This window comes from Manis pentadactyla, chromosome 9, assembly GCF_030020395.1.
Source record: "Manis pentadactyla isolate mManPen7 chromosome 9, mManPen7.hap1, whole genome shotgun sequence".
In the NCBI taxonomy this organism is placed as follows: Eukaryota; Metazoa; Chordata; class Mammalia; order Pholidota; family Manidae; genus Manis; species Manis pentadactyla.
The window spans coordinates 111651163-111678833 of NC_080027.1; the positions used below are offsets into that span (position 1 = coordinate 111651163).

Genomic DNA, 27671 nt, shown 5'->3' on the forward strand with positions numbered 1-27671 from the left:
CCAGCACCCAGATAGCTGGGTCGAGGTTCTGTACCAGACACTGCATGCCTCCCTCCCTCCTCTCTAGCTCATTCCCATCACTGTCCTCTGTGAATGCTTCTGTTTCTTAGGAAGGAACCTCAAAATTTGCAAACCTGGACAGCAGCGTGAAGGAAAACCAGAAGCGGACTCAGAGGCGGCTTCAGCTCCAGAAGGACATGGTATGTAGGGCCCTCGGGCTTCCCCAACAGCCCACCAGAAGGCCGCCCTGTGTGGATGGCCGGGCCCCACAGGGCACCAGCAATCCGCAGGGTGCCCATGCTTTCAAAAAAGTTCTCTCCATCTGCCTCATTTGTTCTCAACAACCCTGGGAAGTCTGTAGAAATATCCCATCACCCTCCTGTGACCCAGTAGGAAATAGTGAGAATGGCAAATCGTGGTGTCCTCTGAAACAGTGTTTTTCTGGAGGGAAGGGAAGGTCTGGGCAGGTAGACTTCTGTCCCTTTTGCCCTGATCCTCTGTCTCCTCCTGCACTTAGAAGCAGCTGCTACCTTGGCCTTGAGACCTCTGGGGTTTGGTTCCCCTCCAGGAATGCCTACTGTCATCAGCTCTGGACACACGGTAGCCCAGGGCCAAGGTGCACAGGAAAAAGAGTGTCTGCTCCCAGGGGCACTTGGTCCATGTACTCGGAGACCTTTCCATTCATTCCAAAGCCTGTGTTCATTTCCCAGCTTTCCTTACTAACCCTACATCATTCTAGTTTTTCAGTACCCAAAGGAGTATCATGCCTCCCTCCTTAAGACTGAAAGATAGCCATTGTCATCATTAGCTTTATTTTAAAAACTCTCCTAGCTTTTAGCACTGAAGGAGGAAAACCAGTGAGAGGCAATTAGAGGCTGACAAACTCTAAATGCCCTTGTCCCTGCTTTAGAGGACTTGCTCCTTCTTTGGAAACCTGAACGTGAATCAGAAACATCGTTTTTGAATGATAGGACTCCTCTGTAGCATACAGCCTATAAAACATTCATAGCATTTCAAACTTTTTCACTTGTTCAAAGACAAATTTAAAATAGCAATTAAAAAGACTGTTTTGGTTCAGGATGAGACCTTGTGCACATGATGGGGGAGGACAAACCGCAGCTGACAGTGAGCCCTGAAGGACAGATGCCCCTTGGAGTGAACCTCACAAAGCAGTTCTGGCTGAGGAAATGGCTGGCCTCACGTCGAGCAGCCTGGAGCCTGGTCTTTCCCTGATGAGGCTGTTTTCTTGGCAGAACTTCCATAAGGGCCTGAATAGAGTTGAAGATAAGAAGCCTGTGGAAGCCCCTTTATATTTTCTTTTCAGAACGGTCTGTACCTTGGTGACCTTAGGGAGATAGAGATGATTTCAGAGGAGATTTGATGAAATAAATAAGGAGTATAACTGCAGTTGAAGTGATTCTACTCCATTTCCTAGGGCCAATTAAAAAAAATAACAATTTATTTTGGAATTTGTAGATATGTTCCAGATAGTACATAGAGTTTCTGTGAACCCCTCACCCAGTTTCCCCATTGTCATCATCTCCTCTGACCATGGCGCATCTCTCAGTGCTAAGACACTGGCACTCTGGCACACTGCTTTTAACTAAAATCTGGACTTTCTGTGGATCCCACCACTTTTCCATTATATCCTCCTTCTGTTCCGGGATGCAGTCCAGTGTACCAGCTGTGCCGGGCTGTCGCGTCTCCCCGGCCTCCTCCGCTCTGTGACAGTACCCGAGGGCGAACTTGTTGTACATTACCTTGACTATCTTAAGGGGTATTTTCCTGGTAGTCAACAGCCAGGGTACATCCGTTGTTTTTCCAGTGAATAGACTGAGGTTACAGATTTGGGGGAAGAATATCACAGAGGTGCAAAGCCCCTCTCACTGCATCGTATCAAGGAGTGAGTGCCATCTAGTGTCACTGCTGATGTTAGGCCTCATCACTCGGTTAAGGTAGAGTTTGTCCGTTTCCTCTTTAAACTTAACTACTGTTCCCTTTCCTGCCTCTCTTCTTTGACACTGAGTCACAAAGTCTCACAAGGGACAATTTACTAGTGGCACCCTGTCCTCTTGGGGTGCGCACTCTCCTCCTTTTCCAGTGGCGAGGCCGTCCCTTTCCGGGGCCATTCCAAACCACTGAGTGTGTTCACATGCTCTGAAAGAGAACAGATGCCCCTCTGACTTGAGCCTAAGAAAGCGGTAAGCCCCTCTGTGAACACTCTTAAACATACTTTGTGACCTCCTGGCTTTGAGGAATGGTTTTCATAACTTTGAAAGTCAGGCATTAAGTGATGGCATTCCTGTCCTATTTGTGCAGAAATGTTAAGCATTTCATTCATGGAAGTTAGCATGAATGGCTCCAAATGAAGCCTTGAGTGGTCCTGAGTTCTCCTTCAAGTGTGGTTGAGGCTTACCCGGTCATTCAGAGATCCCTGCTTCCATCTGCCAGGAGACGTGCTAAATTTGGCCGACAAGTCCACCTGCCCCACTGTGGAGCTATTTGAAGTCCCTACACTGTTCAGTAACAACCAAGACTGTTTTCCTGTGCTTGCTCTTCAGGGAGTGATGCAAGGCACGGTGCCCTACTTGGGCACCTTCCTGACTGACCTGACCATGCTTGACACAGCTCTGCAGGACTACATCGAGGTGAGTTCTGTGCAGGTGGGGAGGTTGGCCTGAAGCCTTCTCACTGGGTAGCCAGGAGAAAAGTCACTTTTATTAGTAGCAGGAGGCCATTCTGTACATGGCATTGTGCTAGATGCCGTGAGTAATACCAAAATGAGTAACACTGCAAGTGGCGTACAGTCTAGGAAGGTGTATATCAAAGCAGGCAGTGATTGCTGGAAATATTAAGAATTCAAATAGAAACGCAGTGAGGGAAGAGGGGAAGCCACAATCAGTTCCATATGAGGGGATGTGACAGCCTTAGGAAGGAGCAGGTTTGAGCGAGACCTTGACACTGAGCAGGACTTTGTCAGGTGGAGCTGAGGGGATAATGTGCCCAAACTTGGCTTCCTGGTGAGGTACCAGCCAAATTCATGGATTTCTAAGTATCTCTTTTTTTCCCCATATTATTACCTGCTCTGAGATGCACTTTTGTTGGGTAAGTGGGAGAAGAGGTAAAACTTGGTCAGACAAGCTACTTGTTAATAGCTGTAATAAAATCCTAAGTGGAGAAGAAATTTGATACTTGACATGAGATTTAAGGATTGCTTGTATATTTAAGTTTATCTGCCTCCCTGGTATCCAGATGCAGTCAGTCTGCTTTTCCACTCTCCTGAGTAGGAGTGGCAGTTACTGTACCTATGTCTACCTCCGGGTTTGTCCTCAGTGTTGTGGACATGTTCGTTCATCTTGCATTTCCTGCGCACTGTGTCCCTCCACATCCTCTGCCTTAGCTTATCTCAGGAAACACTCATTAGTGTTGGGATTCGTGGGGGGTGACCAATGACTGAGATGTTAAATCCAGCCTACTGAGAATAGGAGCTGGGGGGATAAAGAATTGAAACTTAACTCTTCATGACGCTGTGTAGAAGTGACTTCCTTTTGATAAACCATTGACAATTTGGTTTCCACTATGAGAAAGTGAGCATCGTTTTTGTGGCTTTTGGTCAAGAAAAAAAGTATAATGAAACATTTACTCAAGCTTTGGCCTTTACTGGCCCTGCAAATGTGTTCTGGATTCTGAATGGTGACTCCTGTTTATCGCTACTATTTTAATTGGTTTTAGATTTTAAAGAGAAAGTCGTCTGCCTATCGTGTCCTATTAGAATTAAAAGAATGTATTTCTTGAAGCAAATGATGCTTCTCTTCCTCCATAGTAGCCATAAATATAGTGTTGGTAATAATTGTGATTTTTATCATACCTTTGATCTGTTTTAAAAAGACTCAGAACAACATAGGGCTGCGTTTCAAAGTAGCTTGGTTTGTCACTTTTTTTTTTTTAATTTCCCTCAGGGTGGGCTGATAAACTTTGAGAAAAGAAGAAGGGTAAGTAGAGGACTTGTCTGTGACTTTCCATTTCACTTCATCTGGGCATGGAAAAATGAAAAGTGGGGGCTTAAGTTTCTTTAGAGGCAGAAAAAAATTAGCATTTATTGAACATTTATCAGATACTATTGTGCTTGACAAGTTCCTGCATCTTATTCCCCAAGAGCCCTGTGGGGACCAAAGGTGAGGACTCAGAGAGGTGACGTAACTTCATCAGGAGTCAGCCGGTGGCACAGACAGGCTTCAGATCCTGTCTTGCTGCTCCAAAGCCCACATTTATTGCCTCACCTGCCCTCATCTGATTCTTTACAATTAGCCTCAGCAATAACAGGTCCATCCTCTGAAGGAGAAAAGGTTCATACGGCTAAGTGACATAGAAGAGTTCATAAAAATGGCTCCCTCTTGTGAGTCTCTTTGCAGGAGGGAAGGAAAGGGTCTCCACGGTTACATGTGGATAGTCACTCTTTTCCTTTCCTGTCAGCGTAGGAAGGGGATTTTCACCATCAATTAGAACTTCTCTATGGATAGTAAGGAGTGGATAGCTTTGTACGGTGCCAAAAAGGACAAAACAGTTTTGAAAATGTGTGGTGGTTGTAGTGTTACAATGATGTATTTAAATAGCTATTTAAATAATTCAAAGGCAGATGAGTGAGCAAAATAATGACTTCACCTCATAGTACCCATTGTTCTTTAGTCATTCATCCATTCTCTCATCCCACAAATACTAATTGCATACCTAACATGGGTCAAGCACTGTGATGGGTTTAGGTATTGCAGAGGGAAAAAACCAGGGCTCTCTGCCCTCAGAAAGTTCCCAAACCAGGAGGAAGGTAGGCACACGAGTAGGCGATTACAATGCAATAATAAAGACCTGTGATCAGAAGTAGTGGGCATTGCAGGAGCATGTAGGAGGACTATCTGTCTCCAACTTGCAGGGACAGAGAAACTTCCAAGAGGAAATGACAGCACTGAAGTTAAAACCAAAACTTCGGGAGCTGGCCAGGCTGAGCTCATTAGTAACAAGATATACTAACCCAGACAGTGTGAGTCTTCAGTCCCTGGTAGACTACACTCTCATCTTTAGCATGATGGCAAATGTTCCTTGAGGATACTGATCAAGGGCTGAGGTCACCGGATAGGAAGTTGATTCCCTTGGAATCTGCTCGAGTTACTCTAGTCATGTCCTGTAATGCTAAAACGAAGTCAGTTATTACTTCCATAGTTACCAATCTTTGTCCCTTAGCTTTGGAATAATGGTGGACGGTAATCTCTTTCCTTTCAAGACTAGCATGTTAAACTTTTGGAAAGTTTGATTATAAAACCTAAAGGTAAAGTTTATACCCATTGCTGACTTTTTTTAAATGTCTTTTTTTGAAGTATCTAAAGAAGTATAAATAATTTTGGACATAATTATGTCCTTCTTTCTCTTGTAAGCTTTAAAAGACTTAGTAAATGATTTACTGGAGTAGTAAAAACCTAAGGATTCGGGAAATCTAAACATTCTAGTTTATGAGGTCCTGTTGTTTAGATACCAAAACTTACTTACTGAGGGGTAAGGGTGAAGAGGATGAGAGTGGGGGATTGGGAGCTTCCTGATGGAAGTAGTTGTTTTCTTTATCACTTAGGAAATAGAAATAAAAGTCTTAAATACATTTTAGAAGTTCTCAATTTAAAAAAATGACTTTCCTCTCCCGAGAATGAAAATGGAAGGAGGAAAAGAATCCACTGTGGTCTTTGGTGGTAGGAACCAGCTTGGGTTGCTCTGGTAGCTTGTTTTATTCACGTAAACTGCTTTTTCAAGGAGAAAGGAGGATTGACAGTTGAAGCATACAAGACTTCAGAGAAGTTTTATGAGTTACTCAGCCACTTTACTGCTGAGGAAGGCATTACTTCAGACGTCTCCTATTGGTCTTCTCCATCATTTATCCTAATGTGGCAGGTTTTCATGTTGAGGAGATGTGTATTTGGTTGACTTTGTTATTCACTCTCCCTTTGGTGTTCTCTGTCTGCTTTAGGAATTTGAAGTGATCGCCCAAATAAAGCTCTTACAGTCTGCCTGCAACAGCTATTGTATGACTCCAGACCGAAACTTCATCCAGTGGTTCCAGAGACAGCAGCTGCTAACAGAGGAGGAGAGGTAGGCAGACATACCGCCCGTCAGGGGACGGCGGTGTTGGCGGGACGAATACTGTATCTGGCGCCTCATTTGACCATTTACTCAACAGCTGTTCAACAGCTAGTGAGCAGCTACTAGGCTCTAGGTCTTCAGTTTGCAAAAGATAATGGTATGGCAGGAAAAACTGAGTTGATGGCATCCAAAGATATGCTTTCAGATTCTTGTTCTATCATTTATTTATCTTTGGAACCTTGAACAAGTCACTGGTTCTTCCTGATCTTTTTTATGTTCATCTATACAGTGAGGACTAAGTGAAATCATATTTGGGGAAGGATTGGTGACGTGCTCATGGTCAGCATCCCTCACCGCCATCATCACCATTTTGGCATTGTTATTCATGGACTCTTGGGAAGCTTTCAGTTGGGAGGAGAGAAAGACTCATGAAGAACTGAGGTTTGATGGGTGACTGCAGTGTGACAGGACCTCCTAGCAGAAACAATTCATTTGTCCAAGGATGGGGGAAATAGGGAAGATAATCATAAAGGCATTAACCTTTGGGCTAGGCTGCAATGGGGAGATATTTCACCAGGGCAACTGGAGAAGAAGAGGAGCAAAGGCCCGGGGGGCCTGACATGCTTGGCGTTTGGAGGAATAGTAAGAACTCTGGAGTGGCCAGGACACAAGGGACAGGTTTCAAAAGAAGGCTGACAAGCCTGAAGAGATACGTAACTCCAGTGCCCAGAACGTTGGCTCAGCCAGGGTGTAGTCTTGATCCTGTAGTCCAACGGAGGAGAGCCTACAGACCATACCTAGCCCACTGTGCATTTTATACTTCCTAATTGTTGGGGAAAAAAGAACAACACTGTGACGTGGGACAGTTATTTAAACCTTAAGTGTTAGTGTCCACAAATGAAGTTTTTTTGGGACATAACCCATTCATTTTCATCTTGCTTATGGCTGCTTGCATGCCTTCAAAGCAGAGTTGAGTAGTTAGAATAGACCATATACAATACCTCTGGCTGGTGCTTTACAGAGAACATTTGCTGAGCCCTGCCGCAGACCAGGGGATTTCCTTGAGAGCTGATCAGCTGGGAGAGCAAACTTGGTGGCAAAATAAGTAATTTCGCCAACGAGGAAATGAGGTTTAGGGAAGTACTATAACTAGTTGTAGTACTAGTGATGGAGTTTGGATTCAAACTCAGGCCTGCCTGACTGTATGACCTAAGCCCTGGAAGTGGTTTATGACATGGGGCAAATCATGTAACCTCTCCAGGCCTTGGTTTCCTCATTTGAAAGATAGATGACTCCTGAGGTCCTTTTCATTCCCCAAGTAGACTGGTCCTGTTCCATTACAACAAAATCTTTGATTCAGAGCCCTTACCAGCTGGTAAAGACTTTTTCTTTGCCATATAGAAAATAAAGTAGCTAATGCCTGTCTTTACATTTTCTGGTCTGATGATCAGTTTGTGTGAATTAACATTCTGTGTGTATGTCCTTCTCACATGTGGGACATACATACCATGGCTGGTGGTTTGGATCAGAAAGCCCAGGCTCAAAATATCAGCTGTGTTAGTTGACTTTTTAATGATTAAAGCAATCTTGTTAAACATATCCCCTTTTTTCTCTCTATTTATAAAAACTCCTGCAGCTTGAATTATTTTTGGAATAATTCCCATGTCAGTGAGTACTTCTACTTGAACAAATGCCTGGATAAATCTTCAGGTTTAAAAAAGTACACATAACTAGCAACCTAACCCACCAAGCTTACCCTTCCTCATCTACCCAGAGGCAAGTACATCTCCTACCTAGAGCTGCAGGTTTTCCTAAAACACATTTCAAGTCAGATAATAAATTCCTCCTGTGCTTATGGAGGTTATATCCACCTGGCACAGAGATGTCTGAATCTGGAGCATTTTAAGTTTAGGATGCTTTGGCAATTAAAAAATCATGTCAATATATCTTTATCAAGAATGTAATTGCCTACATCTATTCACTGAAGATTAGCTTATGAAAGTCTCTTCTTTCATTTTCCTTAGATAGGAAGTACGTTGAGTACAGGCACACATACAGTCAAGGTAATAGGAGGGAGGTAGTAGAGAAGAAATGATTCTTCCCCCAGCCTAGCAGTGGGAGAGAGGGGTCAGGAAACAGGGTGGAGTCGGGCTCTGATGCTGCCCAAGCACACGAATCCATGTTTTGGAGGCAGGCAGAACACAACAGCCTCAGTCCATCTGCCAGCGGAGGGCTTCGGGCAGAAGCCACATCTGTAAATCTGTAAATCTGGTCATGAAGTCAGTACCCTCTGCCACTTGTGATAGAACCACATGGCACATACGTGTTCTCTGCGGAGTCGGCCTCTTCTGAGACAAACCAGTAAGTCGTGTGACTTTAAGCCTGCTCTTAATTCTCCAGCCCCGACCTCACGAGCTCCCTTCTCTCCCCCAGCTATGCCCTCTCCTGTGAGATAGAAGCAGCGGCCGATGCCAGCGCCACCTCACCCAAGCCTCGGAAGAGCATGGTGAAGAGGCTAAGCCTGTGAGTGTCACCCTGGGGCCCCAAAAGGGTCCCATTAGCGTGGGGGAGGCAGGGCCTTTGACCCAGGCTTCTGGAGCCAGAGCAAAAGTGACATCCAGCCCCCTCACTGTTGTGGTTTATAACATGCCATGAGCGCAGCCCATTTCCAAATCCGTCCATCCTTCCCCACTGCTCTCTCTGGCGTGAACCACCGCCATCTCCTACCTGGGCCACTCCAACAGCACCCCGACTGGCTTCTGGCCCCACCCCTGCCCCAACAATCCATTCTCCACCAGGTAGTCTGGCAGCCTCTTAAAATGCACACCAATAATGATATACTTCTATGTTATTAGTACATCATGCTCACTGTCCGCCTGATCTTGCTAAGTCATACTAGCTGTTTCCTCCAGTGGTGTGCAAGCCACTGAGAGCAGGAACCTTGTCCGTCTTACACGTGGCTGTACGCCGTGTTCGGAGCCAGGCATTCGGGAGGCCCTCCATGGCTGATGTCATAATACCCACCTTCCTTTGTGTAAAACCCAAAGTCCTTACCGTGGCCCTCAAGACTTCAGGATCTGCGGTGTCATCCCAGCCATGCACACCCATCCTGTACCTGTCTGGCCTCATCTGTCCTGCTCACTCTGCTCTGCACTCCAGCCACCAGACCTCTCTGAGCACAGGAGGCATGCTCATTTTGTGTATGTGTATGTGCCTTTTCTCCTGCTTAGAACACTGCGTCCCAGTTAGCCAAATGGCTCCACCTTTACTTCCTTCAGATCTCGGCTGAAATGTCACCTTCTCAGTGAGCCTTTCTTGACCACCCTACTTAATACAATAACTGACCTGCCCAACCTGTCCTTAACACCTTCTTACCTTCACCTGTTCTGAGTTTCTTCATTGCATTTAACTCCAACTGACATATGTTGCATGTGTCTGTTTATTACCTGGAATGTAAACTCTGTGAAGGCAGGCATTTATGTCTGTGTTTATTCATTGCTGTATCCCCAGAGTCTAGAATGGTGCCTGGCATGTTGTGGATGTTTAACAAATATTTATTGAATGAATAAATTGGGTCAGGTGCCAACACTGTTCTAGAACAATACATGTACTTCTCATCCAGTCCCCAAAATAACCCAAGTGGCAGGTACTACTATTATACTGACTTTATAAACTGGGGAAGTAAGGCCCAGACAGGGTGAATAATATGCTGGTTATTGGAGTATCTAGATTCAAACCCAAGATTTGGCTCTGGAGCCAAGGTTATAACCCTTTACCTGTTGCACAAATACTGCCTCTTGGAAAAATATTTTCTGAAGAAAGAGGATGGACAGATGGAATGGGAGATAAAAAGTGGAGGAAGGGAGATGAGGGAGGGATGGAAGGAGGGGAAAGAACAGGTGAGCAGGGAGGGAAGAAAGCAAAAGAGGCTATTAGTGCAGTTGACCCTGTGCTTTGAATGGAGTGGTGTCTGTGGAAGAGCCCTAACTGGTCTGCATCGTGACGCTGATCTCTTAGACCTCAGAGTCTGGAAGACCTGAGACTAACGAGCTTAGTCCAGGGAACCAGGATTATCATTTGATTAATACAATTGTGCTTCTCTTTTGAAGGCATATACCTGTGTCTGATCTTTTGGGTGACACAGTCTACACTGGCCAGGAATGAGCAGGAGCAGTGAGGGAAGGGAGCCTGGAGTTTCCGTGGCTGAGAGGCTTGGGACCGTGCTGGCCTGACAGATCCCAGCTCCAACGGTTACCTGCCATCTGGGAGGCGAGGATACTGAAGCCCCCCTCACTGGGGTGTTGTCAGAACTCGTGGGATGTAGCACTCAAAACAGTGTTTTGCTCCCAACAGATGCCTGAAAAGCTACTGCTATGTTTTTGTGCAAAAACTTTCTGATACTATCTTTCTGAGTCTGGGTTTTTGTTCTTGCTTTCCGTGGTCAGGATTCTGTTTGTATGATGTTTTGTTACTTCCCAGCACTGTCTCTCCATGTATCTGAGTCACATTGAGACATGGAGGCAGGAATGGCACATGAATTTGGGCATGGTCATATATTCCCAGTGAGGCATGTAGAGGCCCTTTTGGGGTGCGCATGGCACGGTGCCCTTGTAGGAGCAGCTGCTCAGGCTTCTGCCTGCTGTCAGGTGATAGGAGACAGCTAAGGATTCAGTTGGAGCATGTGATTTCATAGAAAGAATTTGGAAGGTGATCCTGATGTCTTGACAGACAGCCCTCTTTGTTCAGATGGTGCTCTTTGTAAAGGTTGATTCTAGCTCATTGCTGGGCATCTCTGACCTGGAAGCAAGGTACTCCTTCCTTGGGTACCTTCCGAAATACTCTCCCCCCTTTTTGGATAGTGGCCTCATCAACCCGGGCCTTCCTGAACCCTAGGTTTATGGGATTTTCTGTAGTGTCTTGCTGTCTTTTCATCACTGCATTTACAGGAGAAATGAACTCTGGAGATAACCCAAGGGCCTGACCAAGGCCCGTCAGGTGGTAAATCGACACTTGCTCTGGAAATCAGGCTCCCAGTTGGTGAGCAGAGGAATGTAGGGCATCTTGGTGGTCCTCTCAGCATCAGAAGGATTGGAACATTCTGGACCTGCTGTGGCAGTTGGAGGTCCGACAGGCAGATGCGACCCTAAGTGCGCTGCGCTTGCCCTCTTGCTCTTCCGCCCCTGCCCTCGGTGGCCACGGCTTACTCTGCTTGTCTGCTACCCTCTCAGCCCAGGTGTCCATATTTATTTTCTGGGTGCTCTAGCACCCCTGGGTCCTCTCTCTGCACCAGCTCTGGCAAGTGCACAGCCTCTGTGAGGACACTGACGTGGAATCCAGGCGAGGCAGGCCTGTCAGCGGGCAGCGTCCCGCACCAAGTGTGGCAGGCACCCAACGCTTGCCTCTCTTTACTGAAATCCTGCTGAGGTGCTTGAGTTTAGCCCTGGGTATCTGTAGAGTTTGAACATTTATTATTAATAAAACAAGTTATATTGTTCCCCATCTTAAGTCTTGTATTCCTAAGGCTGTTTTATATGTCATTTATTTTCAAAAGATTTTATGATATTAATATTTTTACAAATGTGGAAAATGTACTTCTTGCTCTCCCCACTTTTAATGACCCACTCTCCAAAGAGATTGGAGAGAATTTTGGAGCCTTAGGGGAAGGAGTGCCTTGTTTCCAGGTCAGAGATGTCCCCAGCGTGGAGCTAGAATCAACCTTTACAAAGCAGAATGGCCACATTGAATTGTACAGATGGAAGAACCTTCACTTTTTGGACAATTTAGTTTTCAGTCAGAGACTCTCAGATAATGGGCTGAGCACCACCAGTTCACAGCCTTGATCCATCTACCTTGGAATCCATGGAGAAGCCAGCCCGTTGTGCTGTGTTCTTCTCTGCAAATTGTGAGCAGAGTTTAGCTCTCCTCCTATAGCCTCTCCAGTGTTGGAGGTTCAAGAAAGGTAGTGACACGGAAGGCGTGGCAAGAGGTGATTTGATGGAGTGGGAGGAGCTAGAGCAGAGATTGACTTCAGGTCTTGGAATTTGAGCTTGTAATTCCTAAAATATTTAATTAAAAAATATCCAGCCACTCCTCATTGTTTCTACCACTGTTATTTTATACAGTCAAAACCCATTGGGGTTTGGCCCCATTTGCTAGTTTCCTTATATGCCACGCCTTCTGCCGTCTCACCCCTTCTCTCTTTTACTGCCCCTTTTGGGGTCGTCTGTCAATGGTAAACCCTCCCAGTCTTTGTCTAAGAAAGTCGTTATGTTTCCTTGCTTGTGGGATTGTATTAGATGGTTATCGACTTCAAGGATGACTGTTCTTTCCATGCAGCTCTGCACTCCATGTCTTCTGACTTCTGCTTTCGAGATGTCTGCCATCTAATTCCCGTTCCTCTGTATCGTGACTCCCTCACTGTTGCTTGTAAGAACTTCTTTTGTCTTTGGAACACCATTATGCAGTTCAAGTGGGGACTTAGTCTTGTTTATCCTGTTCAACTTCCTGATCTGAGGATTCGCGTGGTTCATTCTGGAATCTTCACAGCCATCATCTCTGCGATATGGTCCCTCTTCTCCTCTCGGTTTTTTTCTGAACTCTTCCTACACACAGATGTTTTGTACCCCCCTCTTGTTTTTCACGTCTTTCTGTATTGATACTGATTTCTGAGGATCTCAGATCTGTCATCTAGTTCACAGTTTTTCTCTTCAACAGTTATTCAATCCTTCTGTTGAGTTTTTAATTTAAATCACTGCATCTTTCACTCTAGAAGTGAAATTTTTTTCAAATTATCTTCCCCTCTTTTGTCATAATGTCTTTCTCTTAACTCCTGTTTTCAATTTCTTATGTCTTTAATATTTTTAAATGTATTTATTGTATAGCTCGGCCCATTGTAGACACTCAAATATTTCTTAAATGAATGAAATCAGTTTCTTTCCGACAGTTCTTGTATCTAAAATTCTCAGGAGTCTAAGTCTGCAGTTTGTTATGCCTGTTGGTCTCTCTTTGGGTGGGATAGTTCGCTGTGTTTATTTTGTAATTTTGTATTGTGAGTCCATAGTTATCAAGGAATTCTCGGCAGCCTGGGTTGAAGGCATATTCCCCCACAAAGACTTTTCTTTTAAATTCTAGTTTCTCCAGGAATATCACTGACCTGAGAGCTTCTAGTTCTCAGACCACATAGGCAGCAAATCAAAGTGAGGTGCTGGCCAAGACCACACATGATTTCAGGAGAGACATTTTTCTTTCACTCAAGCTCAGGCCAAGACAGATAAGTGTGCCTCTTTTCTTCCTGTGCCAATAGGAGGACATTTTTCTAGCCCATCTTCTTACAAAGGGTACAGCCATTGGAGGGTCCTGGCTCTCACTAAGGGGTTTCGGTTCCATCTCCCCACTGTATATAAACGGAAAGCCCTCACCGCTAGGGGCTGGGTACATGTTGAAAACCGTGTCCCTGGTTTACCAGTGTTGGCGCCTCCCACTCCCCACCCAGAGCAGCTGCAGAATTAGCTCACATGTTTCTGGTTTTCAGTTCCCTTTTCATTTCTGGCCTGTAGGGATTTTCCTTATTATCTTGCAGGCACCACTTTAAAAAGAACTTTTAATGTTTCTTATCTAGTTGTTTTACAGTGCAGGGGGTTAGGTTTTATAGTTCATCAGATTGTTGGAAACAAGTTTTGCTCTTTGATTTCTTACCCAAAGCAACGCTGGCCTTTGCCTCACAGAGTTCATGTTATGGTGGGAAGTGACAGGGACATGGCAGTGGTATTCTGATCCTGCCAAAGAGGTCTATAAGCTTACAGAATGGAGACCCATTGACCTAGAAAGACCTCAGATTAGTGTGGCCCCTCATTCAGCTAAGTAACCTCTGTGTTCTTTGAGGCTGGACAGGATGCTCACTGTGGTCTGCTAGACACTTTATAGCCAATATTTTCTTAAAATAATAGTGACAAGTCATGCAAGATTGAGAAAACATCAAGGAGTTCATTCACATAAAACATTTGTTTAATCGTGGGTTCCAGATTTGTGAGAGCCCCAATGCCTGGTGTCATGTTCCCTGCAGACTGTTTCTGGGGTCGGACCTTATCGCCAGTAGTACTCCCACCAAGGAGCAGCCCAAGTCCACCGCGAGCGGGAGCTCTGGCGAAAGCATGGACTCGGTCAGTGTGTCGTCCTGCGAATCCAACCACTCCGAGGCTGAGGAGGGCTCCCTCACTCCCATGGACACACCTGATGAGCCTCAAAAGAAGGTATATACTTAATCCTGGTCCATAATCCTAATGCAGGTTTCTGACATAGTGTTTGCCACACAAGGAATGTCTGCTTTCAAGTTTATCACTCTGGAGTATTTTGAAAGTCATGTTTTTAAGATGTGTCAAAAGCACGGTCCAATCTGGTGACCCATTTATTACAGGTATAAAAGCAATGGATGTGTTGTTTTTTTTTAGCTTAGACTTTGAAATACTGTTCTGTACCCATATCCAAAGGCAACCAAAGTATTGTGACTTCTAACATGAGCTCTGTTTAGTAGATATAGGATTTTTTTAGAAGGGGCAAAAAGCAAGAAACAGAGATGTGCCTGCTTCTTGGTGTCATATCTTGTCTTAGCCATACTTTTACCATAATAATGTTACATAGCAAACCACTCCAAAACCTACTGACTTAAAACAACAACCCTTTATTTTCTCTCATGAATCTGCAAGTTGGTTTATTTCGGTTAGATTTGGCTCTGGGCCTGGATTTGGTCTGGGTGGGCTCTACCTGCCTCTCACTCTTTTTGGAGTAATGGGCTACCCAGGGCATGCTCTTAGCATGCTAAGACAAATGGGCAAGACGGCAAGCCCAGCCCCACAAGCACATACCAAGCCTTTAATTGGATCATATCTACCAACATTTTATTGGCCAAAGCAAATCATGTGGCTGAATCCCACATAAATAAGTAAGGAAACCACACTTCTAGTGGGAGGGGCTCCATGTTTCCTGAAGCAAGGCGATAATCTCATTCTCCATGACCTGACACGGTCACAGGACAGAGGGCATGCATGTAGAGGGGGAGGGTAAGGAATCGGTAACAGTACCACCTACCATGTCCGAAACAATGAAAGTGGTTGAGAGATGAATGAAGGCACTCCCTTAGGGAGTTTCCATTTTCCATGACTGCATAAATCAATAAAAAGAAAACAAAAGATCCTTCTTAATCTACACACAGATCTGCTTCAATCTGTTGGTCAAGGAACATGGATCAAAGACATGACCTTGGACGTGACTAGCACACGTCATTTACAACATTTGGGAGAGGTTTTAGGTGGCTAAACTTGCTGTGTAAATGACTTCTGGCCACTTAGCTTATGTTTAGGCCAGTGAGGAAGATGTGGATTACAAATCCTCCGTTTGCTTTGTGTCTGCTGTTCTGCGAGGGATTTATGAGCCGTTTCACATTGTGTTACAAACAGCAGCGGCAATCCGGGAATCCTCGCATGACCTTGACACAAAGTAGCCAACCTGGGAGGGACATCGACTCAGGACTCATCAAACTGAAATGACTCAGCTGCTGCCCCAGCTGGATTTCTCATTTTTCTACTTTGACATACAGGGGAACGTCCTCCAAATGTTGAAGGAAAAGCCCTGTGAACCCCTACAGACTAGCTGTCCTCGCAGGCATGTTTCCTGAAGCAAGGCCATAATCTTATTCTCCATGACCTGACACACGGCATTGAACTTGTCAAAATCTGGAGTGAAGTCTCATTAGGCACCTTTTGACAGCTTCTTAGGCTTTGTAAGTCCCTTTCCTGATGATGGATATTGTACAAAAGTGACAACTGAGGCCTTGCCCACATCTTTCTGGGATTTCTCTCTGCCCAGGAAGAGAGGGACTCACTCCACCCGCCATCACCTGGCTGCTGCACTGGACATGTGTGCAGACCACAGACCATCCCTGTCAAAACTACACAGAAGCCCAGTGTGTGTCGTCTGCACACCCTTTGTTTCATCCTTTCTGCCTCCTCCCTTTTACACCCATGCTTTAATTTTTTGCATAATAATGAATTTTTATTCTTTGGATGAACTTTTCTCAGCATCATGAATTTCTTTCAGTTTAAAAAGGAGAAATTGACTTGGGTGCAAGTAGTGTCTGGGATATTAAATCCCCAGATTTCACGTGGAAAGGCCTCGTTCCCCAGCCCAGTTGCATAGCTGGACCTGGATGACCTCCATAGTCCCTTCCTGCTCTGAGATCACATGGCCCTCCAGACGGACACCCTACCTTTCCCACTGGCTACACTGGGAGGTTGCTCTTTTTTTAGAGAAGTGTAATTTGCGTTCTTTTCTCTTCATTCCCCTGATCATGATTTCTACATTTATTTTCACACTTGCTGCCCATAGTAAATTCCCAATAAGAATTTAGGGGCTCATCAGCTAGTCTGTTTAGAGGTGCTATAGTCCAGACTTTGCCAAGGCTTTATCTTCATTATAAATGTTACTAAAATCATGGAAAATCTGAGGAAAAAGGATTTATATGGAGGAAAAAGAGGGTGAAAACCTGAAGCAGTAATTGGAAAATGGGCCCCCTTGGCTATTCGTGGCACACCTGCAAACAAAGGTGACACAGTTGTAATTTGTCACCATCAGGAAGCCATCATGTTGAGCTACAAGATTGATTCACTTTGAAACATAAGAAAAGAAAAAACTAAGCCGTATTGTAATAGATCCACAGTTAGACTCCTACATATGAGAGAGGTCATCTCAGCTTGCTGGCTCTAATTAAACTAATCACGCAGCAGACTTTATAGTTATGTCAAAGAAGGAAGTTCATAGGAAATGAAATAGAGTAGACTTCATTTTACTTGGAAGCCAGCTAATCTGGAAGCTGAATTTCTGTACTCGGTTTCCATGGGAAGGTAGACAGGTATGAAAGAAATGAATATGTTGTTTATTTTTGAAATGACTTCAACAATATTTTATAGTATTATGTGGTATAATTTAGCTTATCTTATTCTTAGAAATTTCTTGTAATTTTCTATGGTAAGAATTGATACTGAAAATAATGCAATTTAATGATTTTTTGGGAACACCACCTAGTGAGTTTAGGGCAGCCACTTTCTTCGGCAATTGGGACTGCACGTATGGTAACTATGTTGTTAATCAGAAAAGAATATTATAGTGCCTCATTCCTTAATTATGCTTGATGTATAACATGAAAAATACAACATACAGTTGGTTCTAGAAGCAAATCTAGAAAGGCAGAGCTGCTCAAAGACTGTTCCCTTCGGCAAGTTACTCATTTTCTCTGCATCTTATTTCTCTCATCTTTATACTGCTCTGCGTTTGTTCACAAGATAGCTACAAGACCAAAATGAGCTAAAATACATAAAAGCTCATCACAAACATCACAATGCTAAACATTGCTGAGGTAATGGTATACTATGTTCATTTACCACCTTAGCATCAACTGTAAACTTTGCCCTGCATGTAGTACTTGATCTGTAAACCTGGCTGCAGGAGTCAGGAGACTTGGGAGGGCGTCCTGGTGTCACTGCCAACAGTTTTCTCTCTGGCCTCAGGCTCCTCAGCAATAGAAAGGGAAAGGGCCAGTGTTCCCTCCCAGCCTTTTTCCAGAATGAATATTCCATGCAAAACTCTCTAATCCCTGGTCATAATCTTAGAAACTTCTAAAATACAGACATTTCTCTCCTGCTACAAAATATGTGGGTGAAGTAGTCAGGATAGAAATGCCCTTTATGGGCATATTAAGCAACATTTCCATTCGAGGCAGTAAGACTGGATAAACCGGTGGTTAAGACTTCCCTGTAGCCCTGTAAGCATGTGACTGCATTCAGTCCATAGTGCCTCTAATTGTGGTATCTGCTGCCATCTGCCGGTTAAGATCCTTCAAAGCAGCTAAAACTAAGGAAATGAGAACTTCTGTGTGTCCATCACGTGGGTGTAGAGTAGGTCAAGTTCTGAGTCAGTGATAGGCGTCTGCTGTCAGGGTGCTTACTCCAGTGACAAGATAAGTGTGTGCTTTAAGCTGTTTTGGAGGAAATGGCTGAAGTTGATGAGTCTCAACGCCTACTTCTGCTTTTGGAAATTATGAAGTGCACCATTGGTCAAGGTTCTCTAACAGTTCCATTTTCTTCGGGGGTGTTTCCTCTTCCAGCTCTCCGAGTCCTCCTCGTCATGTTCCTCTATCCATTCTATGGACACATCTTCCTCAGGGATGTCATCTTTGCTCAATCCTCTCTCCTCCCCTCCATCCTGCAACAACCCTAAAGTCCACAAGCGCTCCATCTCTGTGACGTCCATTACCTCGACAGTGCTGCCTCCCGTTTACAACCAACAGAACGAAGACACCTGCATAATCCGCATCAGCATAGAGGACAACAACGGGAACATGTACAAGAGCATCATGGTAAGGCACGCAGACTGACGCCCCGGGACACGCACAGTGTCAGCATATCCATATGCAGGCACACAGAAGGGGGTACCAAATGAATAAATACCAAACTCTCCCTGGGTATAGACCATAGCGTATTTCTATAAAAATCTTCCTACCAGCAGTGCCGAGAGGGTATAATTTTTACATCTTAGAAATTTCTAGAACATAATCATCCAGGTCAGTGTCTCCCTTTCCAAAACTGTCAGTTTGGATGACTATATAAATGTACCATGCCACTGATGCATACCTTCTTGGAAGTCTTGCTGTGGAAGCAGATGTCTGGATTTATAATTGAACTGCTGTGCATTCTTAGCAATGTCCTCCATGATGGCAAAATTGTCTCCTTTAGTCAATTGGAATCAACTTTAGTAAAGGGGATGATCAAGCTGGAAATACAGTTTGAGTCCGCAAGGACCTATGTTTATAAATAAATGAGACTGACCTTTTCGAGCTTCTTGTAAAAGCTGTTTTTTTTCTGAGCACAGTTCCAAAAATGTTTTGCATAATGGCAGTCACTTTGGAATACATACAGCGCCTGTCCTGGTGATGACCTTGGATGTGTAAGGTCTCGTGTGCTTATTACAAGAATAGACTCCTTAGTTTATAGGACATTTCATGCATCGGAAAGCAGATTCTCCTTTGCAGTAAAATCCCGCAGCTATTTCTACATCTCTTCTCATCTTCGTCGCCCGCCTTCTTTGAGGGCACGCTGACTGCTTTCAAGCTGGGCTCCGAACAGGACGCATGCAGTACGGAGGTGCCGTCTTTGGCATTCCAAGGAGAAGCTTTACTGAAGAGCTCATCGAATCTACAAGCCCCTCCTTGAGCGTTAGTTGGGTCCTAGTCATTGGGCCAGGCTTTGGGAATAGGGAGCCCCATGAGACGTTTCCCTCTTTGAGGAACTTATAATCAAAAGAGAGTTTATAAAGTGTTACTCAAAATGTACTGAATACTGTAATGAGCTCACATCAGATTGAAGGAGTTTGTGTCAGTCCTACAGGCAATAGGGTCTTGTTGAGGCTTTTAAGTTAGGATCAGATTTGTTCATTAGAAAAATAACTGGCATTGTGAAGACTTGAAGCTGGGGTACAGGGGGTAGGGGATGGGGAAGCAAGCTAGGATCTGTTGTCATCCTCCACGTAGGAGACGACAGGGTCGTATGATCTGGAGACAATGTGGATTTTTGGAAGATCTGTATAAGGTAGAATTGTAGAATTCTTTCATTAGCTATTAAAAGAAAAAGAAGGGACATGAACTCAACAGTCTAAGCAGGTTTATTGCTAAACCTGAGAGGAACCTCTCTGTTCTGGCAAGCAGGACAAAGAAGGCGTCTCTTACAGGCTAAGAGGCTTTTCACGGCCAGATTTTTTGGCAGGTTTTTCAGGGGATGGGTCAGGGGAAAGGTGGGCTTGTGGCCTGCTGCCGTGTCCTCCGGAAAATGCTTGTAGCCTAAGCAAAACGAAACCTAGGTCTCTCTGAGATGACGGGTGGGCTTATTCAAAAAGGGGGGACTCCTGTCCAGCTCTATCAGCTATCAGCTCTGTGGGGATGTGGAAGAGAGGACTAAAGCCTGTCCCAGCAGCCTGGTGGGTGATTCTACTATCAAGTGAAATCTGAACGACGGGAGGAGGAGGTACAGGGGGTATTTAAATTGAAAGAACCAGTAGGACATCCCAATGGCATTGCCTAACATGGGTTGGTGCAGGGCTGGTGCTGGGCTCCAGTCCTGGGAGTCACCCAGCCCCACCGGGTGGATGTGGTCATGCAGGCAGTGAGTGTGGGCTGAGACAGAACTAACTGGGGGTGACTGAGCCGCTGATATGGGTGGGTGGGAATGGCGGGAGCCGCCGGGAGCCAGGGTCATCACGGTTCCGTGTTTTCAGCCTCGTTCCTCCATGGCTGCCCTGATACGGCGGCCCAGGAGGTAAGCTCCTCGGTGCGACTCTCCCTTGTCTCTAGACTAAAATGAACTAAGTCCTGATGCATGTGACAGTGTGCATGCATCTCTAAAACAGCTGAGCCAAGGAAACCGGACACAGAAGATTCCAGGCTACAGGAGAGGAGTCTGTTCTTTCAAAAACAGGCCAAGCTAGGCTGTGGCATTAGAAAACCAGTGCCAGGGAAGGGGTGCAGGGGTCTTTGGCATTCCATCTTTACATGGTGCATGAAGGTGACTCCTAGTATCAGTATCATGCCATTTGCTGTAATAGCCACCAGCCACACGTGGCGACTGAGCATTTGAAAGGAGGATCTTCTAACAACTTAGTAAAAAAAAAAGAAAGGGTGTAATATATCTCATTAACAATTTTTGTATTGATTATATGCTGCAATAATATTTTGGATGTATTGGAATAAATAAAATATATTATTAAAGTTAATTTCCCTTTTAAATGTGGCCACAAGATATTTAAAATTCCAAAGTAGGCTCCCTGTATATATACCTACTGGACGGTGCTGGCTCAGAACATCAGCCGAAGGCTGCATGATTCAGCTGTTAATACTAGTCATGATCATCAGTTGCCCTCAGAAGCTTTTGTGGTACAAAGTAAGGAACACTCAGGGGAAGCCCTTCCTCCTGCCTGTGTTTGACAAGTTGTCAACTTAACCTACCCTAAACCACCCTCACCCAACATCCGTCCTCCAAGTAGGGTGCTTTCTCCTCGGCCTTGTGCTCCAGGTCCATTTTGAGCCAGCTGTGGGGCTGCACCCTGTAGACTTATCAAAACACACGTTTTCCTCCTCTGGAATTTTGTGTACATCTATTTCTTCCTTATAAATGGATATGCCAGCTGTTTGGATAATGGACAAGCGAGCAAGGTCTTTGTCCCTTACAAGCACTCCATTGTAGTGCCTGTTGTTTATTGAATCACAAATACCAGCTGCTGCCCCAGATCAGAGGAAGACGGCGAGGCCCTGCCACCCTCAGGCTCACAGTGACAGTCGCTTGGAGGAAATTAGACTTCTCTTCTGGCAGTCTCTCCTCTTACCTCCAGGTGAGAGCTGCCTTTATCTTTAAGTAAGAATAATGTGTGTTTTCTTTCAATTTTAAATAATAATCACCCAAGGGATGGTACATAAATCAGCCTTCCTTTCCTGTTGCCCTGGGCACCCACAAATAGTTGGCTGATAGGCAGAGATAAAGGGAAGAAAGTCAGAATTGGGGGTGAAGGGAACCTTTACTTACGCTTTTTATTAAAAAGTTATACTTAAAAATTTTTTTTATTATTTTTAAACACTTAGAAGCTGCTCTTTGTTGAAGTATAATTTACATGTAACTATAAAGCCAGATCTTGAGTGTTGAGTTCTTTGAGTTTTAATAAGTATGTATCTGTGTAACGTGTAACCACCACCCCAAATCTAGATAAAAAATGCTTTCGTGCTCTCAAAATTGCCTTTTGTCCCTTATCCCCCCTTACCCTGGAAGGGTTGTTAAAGTTACTTTTCTAATGCCACAGGTTAGCATGGCCCATTTTGGAAAGAATAGATGCTTACAGCTTGTAATCTTTTGTGTCTGATTTCTTTTGCTCCACATGGTGTTTGTAAGATTCATCCATGTGTCTGTTGCGTGAGTCTGACTTTAGTTCCTTTTAGCTGCTGAGTTAGTTCTGTTGTGCATATACTACAGCTCATCCCTTCCCTTTGCCACATTGGCAGAGATTCAGGTTAATTCCAGCTTTTGGCTATTTTGCATAAGTCTGCTACAAACATTTGTGTACAAGTCCTTTGATGGACATATGTTTTCGTTTCTCTTGGCAAATACCCAAGAGTAGGATTGCTGGTCACTTGTGCTTTTTTGAAATGATCAGTGTGCAGAACTGTGGCCATTTCTGACCCACAGGTTGTAACCAGTGCCACTAACAGCAGCTGAAGAGGTAAGGACTGTTTTGGACAGGATTGAAACTGCTGTACATTTCTCACAATACCCTCATATTTATTTTTCCATTAGCACCTCAATCAGTGTGGGGAAGATAGGCAAGGCAAGCCTTCTGTTGTGGCTCTGATAGAGGAGGTGACTGAGACGTAGGCTAACTGTGATCTTTGGGCGACTAAGGGTGGGGCCAGGACTAGAACGCAGGAGTCCTGACTCGGTGGTCCTGTTCTCATTCCCTGGCCATTTCTCCCAGAAAGGCACTAGTAACAGTAAGAAGGTCAAGAGACCTCTTTCAGGACACATGAAGCTAATAAACACTGTATTAACCCATGCATTGTCTTCCCAGCTGACAAGCCAGGATAAAACTCCCGCCGTGATCCAGAGAGCAATGCTGAAGCACAACCTGGACTCGGACCCAGCGGAGGGGTACGAGCTGGTGCAGGTCATCTCGGAGGACAAAGGTGGGCACCTGCTCCTGCTTGCTGCAGGTTGCCCCAGTCTTAGACGAAAATGGATACAATGTCTTTTTTAAAAGGCAACCCCTTGAGCATGGGTGGGGGATTATCGTACCTGGTGGGGAAGCATGCCACCCCCTCACTTGTAGAAGTAAGCATGGCAAGCTGCCCCCCAGAGCAACACCTGTTTTTTCCCACACTTCTGCTGAGCGTTTCTCCTGCCCATTCTTTGTAAACTTCTCCTCAAGCACTCTTCTAGAAGGAGGTGTCCCCCGGTGTCAGGAGGTGCAGGGTAGACGGGAGGGCCAATTGGGTCTCTGCAGATGGTCACACACCTTCTTTATCCAATACTGTGTGTGAACCTGAAATGTAGCAGTTCTGCAATAATTTCTCATTGTTTTAGTTTCTCATTGATAGGAGGCTTATAAAAATTTATGTTCCAATTTGTCTGTATTCATGGTTGATCTCCAAGTAGCAAAAGTTTTTAACACCAGAAACTGAATGTTCTTTACCTCACACTTACTTGTGCAAGAACTGATAATCTGTGAAATGCTTCAACATGCTGAGGAACCCATTGTTTAAAGAAATCCCTTTTATGGAAACTCAGAGCAAATAATCACCCTGAATGTAACTATTTGCTAATTTGAGTTGGGGTCGTATTTGTTGAGAGGAGGAGATGAGCTGGTAGCTTGTCTATACCCTGTCCCATCGTAGGAAGGGACTCAGCACAATAAGCCACTCTTCTAAGCACAGAAGGAGCAGCAAATACCGTTGACCGAGGCCAGGCCCGTCTGCTGACAGACCGGCACTGACGCAGCGCGAGTGTCTTAATGCAGGGCTGTTCACCAACAAGCAGCCCTGTATAAAGAAAAAGAAGAATTACACAAGCTGAGGGTTTGGGGCTTCATCGTCCCCCTGGCCACCAAATCGTCCAGGCCTTCTCTTGGGCCCAGCGGAGAACAGCTGAAATTAGAGCAGCACCTTTTCCTAGAGTTGAAAAGCTCTGAGAAAATTGTTTTTCAGTGACTTCTTGGAAGTTTCTCCTTCAGTCAGCTGAGCCCTAGATGTGGGGCAAACGTGTCTCAGCTGAGGGATGTCCTTCCCTGCAGTTACAGGGAAAAAGCTAAGCCTGAGAAGTCTCACCATGTTGCCCACAAAACAGTGTCAAGGTGAGGCCAGGGGGACAGCCTGGGCCCACCGGCAGCGTGGTCCTAGGGGGGTTGCTTGACCCCTTCGGGCCTCAGTCCTTAATTAGTTAAGTGGAGACAACACAGGGTGACTGTGAAGATAATAGGAGAAAACGGGCCCAAAAGTGCTTTAGCGATCTGCTAAGTGACATGTAGCTGTGAGGTGGACTATTACTTACCCAGGAATATGTGAAGAGGAGATGGGGGTCACTTTAAGGGAATTATTCTTTGTGGGAAATTTGTGCAAAATGTGCTGGAGTCACTTAGAACCAGACCACGCCAATCTCACTTTAGAATTACAGTATTTGAAGTGAGCTAAGCCCCACTTGATCCAGTTCTGCCATCAGATGTCTCTCCTGGTTGCCTCCCCAACTGCACTGCCACAAAGCTAGACTTGCACATTTTACCATTTCTTTTCCCAGTTTGATTTTTTAGATAATATCACCTTTGAGTGCTAAATAGTATACACCTTCTTTGAAAAATAAAAATGAATAAAAATAACTTTGCTTAGTAATTTAAACTTTACTTGAAATAGTCCTTGTTCAGAAATTGCCACTATCTAGTTGGGATCATTGAAGTAAACAATAGTTCATGTACCCTATCTTATATGGAGGCTGTTTACTATTAAATGCAAGCTCTTGATGAAGCAAGGCCTCAAATGGAATAAAATACTGTTCTGACTTGGGAGTGCATCAAAAACTATTCCAATATTCCAAGAAAAGACGTCTAGAAAATGTTGTGGATTTTCTAACTTTTTCCCGTGTCACTGGCTTCTCTAGTCTCTGAGAAAAACCACCTTCTGGACTAGGGGAGGGAGAAGAGCTGGGCTCTCAGCCCAGTGCTGCCATTTTCTGGCTGTGATCTTGGGAAGGTCATTTAACTTCTAGAATGTTTCCTCCTGTACTTTCTTTCACTTAAATATTCTGCATTTGAACATTTAGTTTATTGATTGAAGTTCTGAGATCATATCGCACTTGGTGTTTTAAAGTTGGGATTGAGAACCAGTTTTGTTGGAACCAGCTTTGGTCGTTGTCTGGTTCGTTTCACATTCCAGGGACAGAGGGCCATCCCAGCCTCGTGTCTAAGCAAAATTCCTCCCCACCACTGTCGGTGCTGGGCTGACCTACACAGTTGACTGCTTTCTTTTTCGTTATCTTTTTTAGAACTCGTGATCCCGGACTCAGCAAATGTCTTTTATGCCATGAACAGCCAAGTGAACTTTGACTTCATTTTACGCAAAAAGAACTCCCTGGAAGAGCAAGTGAAACTGCGTAGCCGGGCCAGCTTGACGTTACCCAGGACGGCTAAACGGGGCTGCTGGAGCAACCGACACAGCAAAACTACCCTCTGAAGGGAGGGGCCGGCGGTGCTTGCCGAGGTGGGGGCACCGAGAACAGGCCACGGTGAGTGTAGCTACCACCCAGTGGTAGAGGGTAATCAGTGAAGTCAGCAGATACTTACTGAGTACCTCTGGTATGCAAGGCTCTATGATGGGCGCTGTGGGGAGGTCAGAGATGAATTTGCCATGAAAAGGATGGATTCACTGATGCTCTTTGAGCTGTTTGAGATTGAAATGCAAAATTACCCACATGTGTAAATAATATATGTACACATATTTGGTATGTATGTGTATATATATAAATATATGAGGGACTTACGGGATATTCTGGACTATGGAAAAACAAATTTGCACAATGGCCTGGGAAGTTGAGGTCACTTTTTACAGGGAAATAGAACTGAGAACCTAATTCCATACCCTCCAAGTAATTGGAAGCAGCCCTAGGAATACAGTGTCCTTTGCGCCAGTATTACAAGAACTCCAAACTATTTTTATAAAGAGAGAGGGTTACTCTCTCAATCAAGTGCCACCAGAAAAGAACAACTGTAGAGGCTGGAACTGCCATTGGCGGAATGAAAGGCCACTTTGGAAAGGGTTTGGATGAGCCAGTGGCTTTCAACCTCTGCCTGCATCTGCATTTCTGCCATCCCAAGGAGGGCAAGGACGACCTTCCAAGGCCCACCGGTCTGGCCCACTGGCCCAGCCGTCGTGACATCGCTGGAATCAACCCAAGCCCACTTTGATTTCTGGCGACCACATTGTGTTTCTGTTCCCCCTGCTGCAAAGAACATATCACACGCATTATTGCATAGATAGCCATGTTCTTTGGTTATTTATCAGCCCAGAAGAGAAAACGCAAAAGAATGGTGACTCATTTGGACCCTGATTTGTGTTGGAATGCCACGACTTCATTGCCTTTCCGGACTGCCTTCTTTTGCATGTAAAACTCTATGTCTCGAGTCTTTTGCCATCTGGATCGTAGTACCTCTATACTATGTGCAATTTGTTCCTCAGGTGTAGAAATTCCTACTGCAATTGACTACGTTTGATCATTTCGAGCCTGTGAAAGATTTCTGGACAGCGATTGCTCTGGTGATTGTTCCTTAGAAGATGTTCCATGCTGATAAGAGCGTCCCTTTTTACTTATTAACTTTTATAGCATTACTATGCCTAGTCATGGGCAAAGAAATGGGGCTGCATATATTATCCAAACTGTTTCTGAAGAGGTACTTCCTTCCACATGGAATCAACATTTTTTTTTCAGGTCCCCAACGTGCTATCACAGTGTCACTTGTTAAGTGACATTCTTTTCTCTAGTAACACCATCACCCACTCCCTTTCAAATCTATGCTGTGCTGGGGTTGGAACTAAAAAGCCATATTTGGGATGTTGACATATGTAAGAAAGCACTTTCAGAATGTTGTCCTTTTTAAGAAAAAATTCTCAAAATACCAGTTTTTTGTTCCAAAAAATAAAGAGAACAAGCCCAGATATGAAGTGCAGATTGCAATATGGAGCTTTTTTTTTTTTTCTTCTAACCCTGCAAGACAGTTCCCAAAGGTTATGTAAGATTTATGGTATGTGCATAGCTGTGTGACATCCACAAGAAATACCAGGGAGTTTAGCGTTTTGGGGCAGTGGACCGAAGCGTGAGGCAGGAAGGCCGCAGATTTCCTTTAGGTCTTTCTAGGAGATCAGACTGGGTTTCAACTGGTCTAAAAGCACTTTTCTTTTGTTTGTGAGGCTGATGTGATCTGTGCTTCTGTGCTTGGAGGAGATAGCCAAGGTGCTAGCCATCATGGAGATGGAGTAAATGTAGCCTCAGCCTGAATTTTTTGGCTTGAAGATCAAAAAGAAAACAGAACTGTTGGATTGGTTTAGAGTGTGGCAACCAAGATATATTGTGCCCATGTACTCCACCTGTTTGTACTGGACATACAGAGTCTAGATTTATATACTGCAATGTAAAAATATATATATTTTTTCCTTTTTTAAAGACAATGGAAATTCCAAGTAGATAAAATATAGCCTCATTTATTTAATGCCACTTTAAATGTCTTAAATGTGTTTCCCAGTAGACAGCTGGGTAATGCTTCTAGCTGCTCGCATGCTTGTCTTTCTGCATCTCTACCATCTGTTTACCTTTTGGTTAAACTAATAAACTGGTTCGGGACTTGGCTGGCACATGCTACCAGACCCAAAGGGATTGTATCTGGAGTATTCATCAGGTGGGTTCTGGGTTCCAGATTTGCCAGTAAGGCCACTT

At 44.6% G+C, this 27671-nt stretch overlaps 1 protein-coding gene across 1 annotated transcript in view; it reads left to right on the top strand.

The window, feature by feature from the left end:
- RGL1 (ral guanine nucleotide dissociation stimulator like 1) overlaps positions 1-27601 on the top strand; it is a 123763-nt gene extending 96162 nt beyond the window's left edge. Inside the window, exons 10-18 of the mRNA XM_036912566.2 lie at positions 111-200; positions 2562-2648; positions 3960-3992; positions 6008-6129; positions 8554-8643; positions 14183-14369; positions 18275-18526; positions 22771-22885; positions 25230-27601. Of these exons, the coding sequence (XP_036768461.2) occupies positions 111-200; positions 2562-2648; positions 3960-3992; positions 6008-6129; positions 8554-8643; positions 14183-14369; positions 18275-18526; positions 22771-22885; positions 25230-25417 (1164 nt within the window). The 3' untranslated portion in view covers positions 25418-27601. The remainder of the gene's footprint in view (positions 1-110; positions 201-2561; positions 2649-3959; positions 3993-6007; positions 6130-8553; positions 8644-14182; positions 14370-18274; positions 18527-22770; positions 22886-25229) is intronic.
- Positions 27602-27671: the final 70 nt, after the last annotated feature.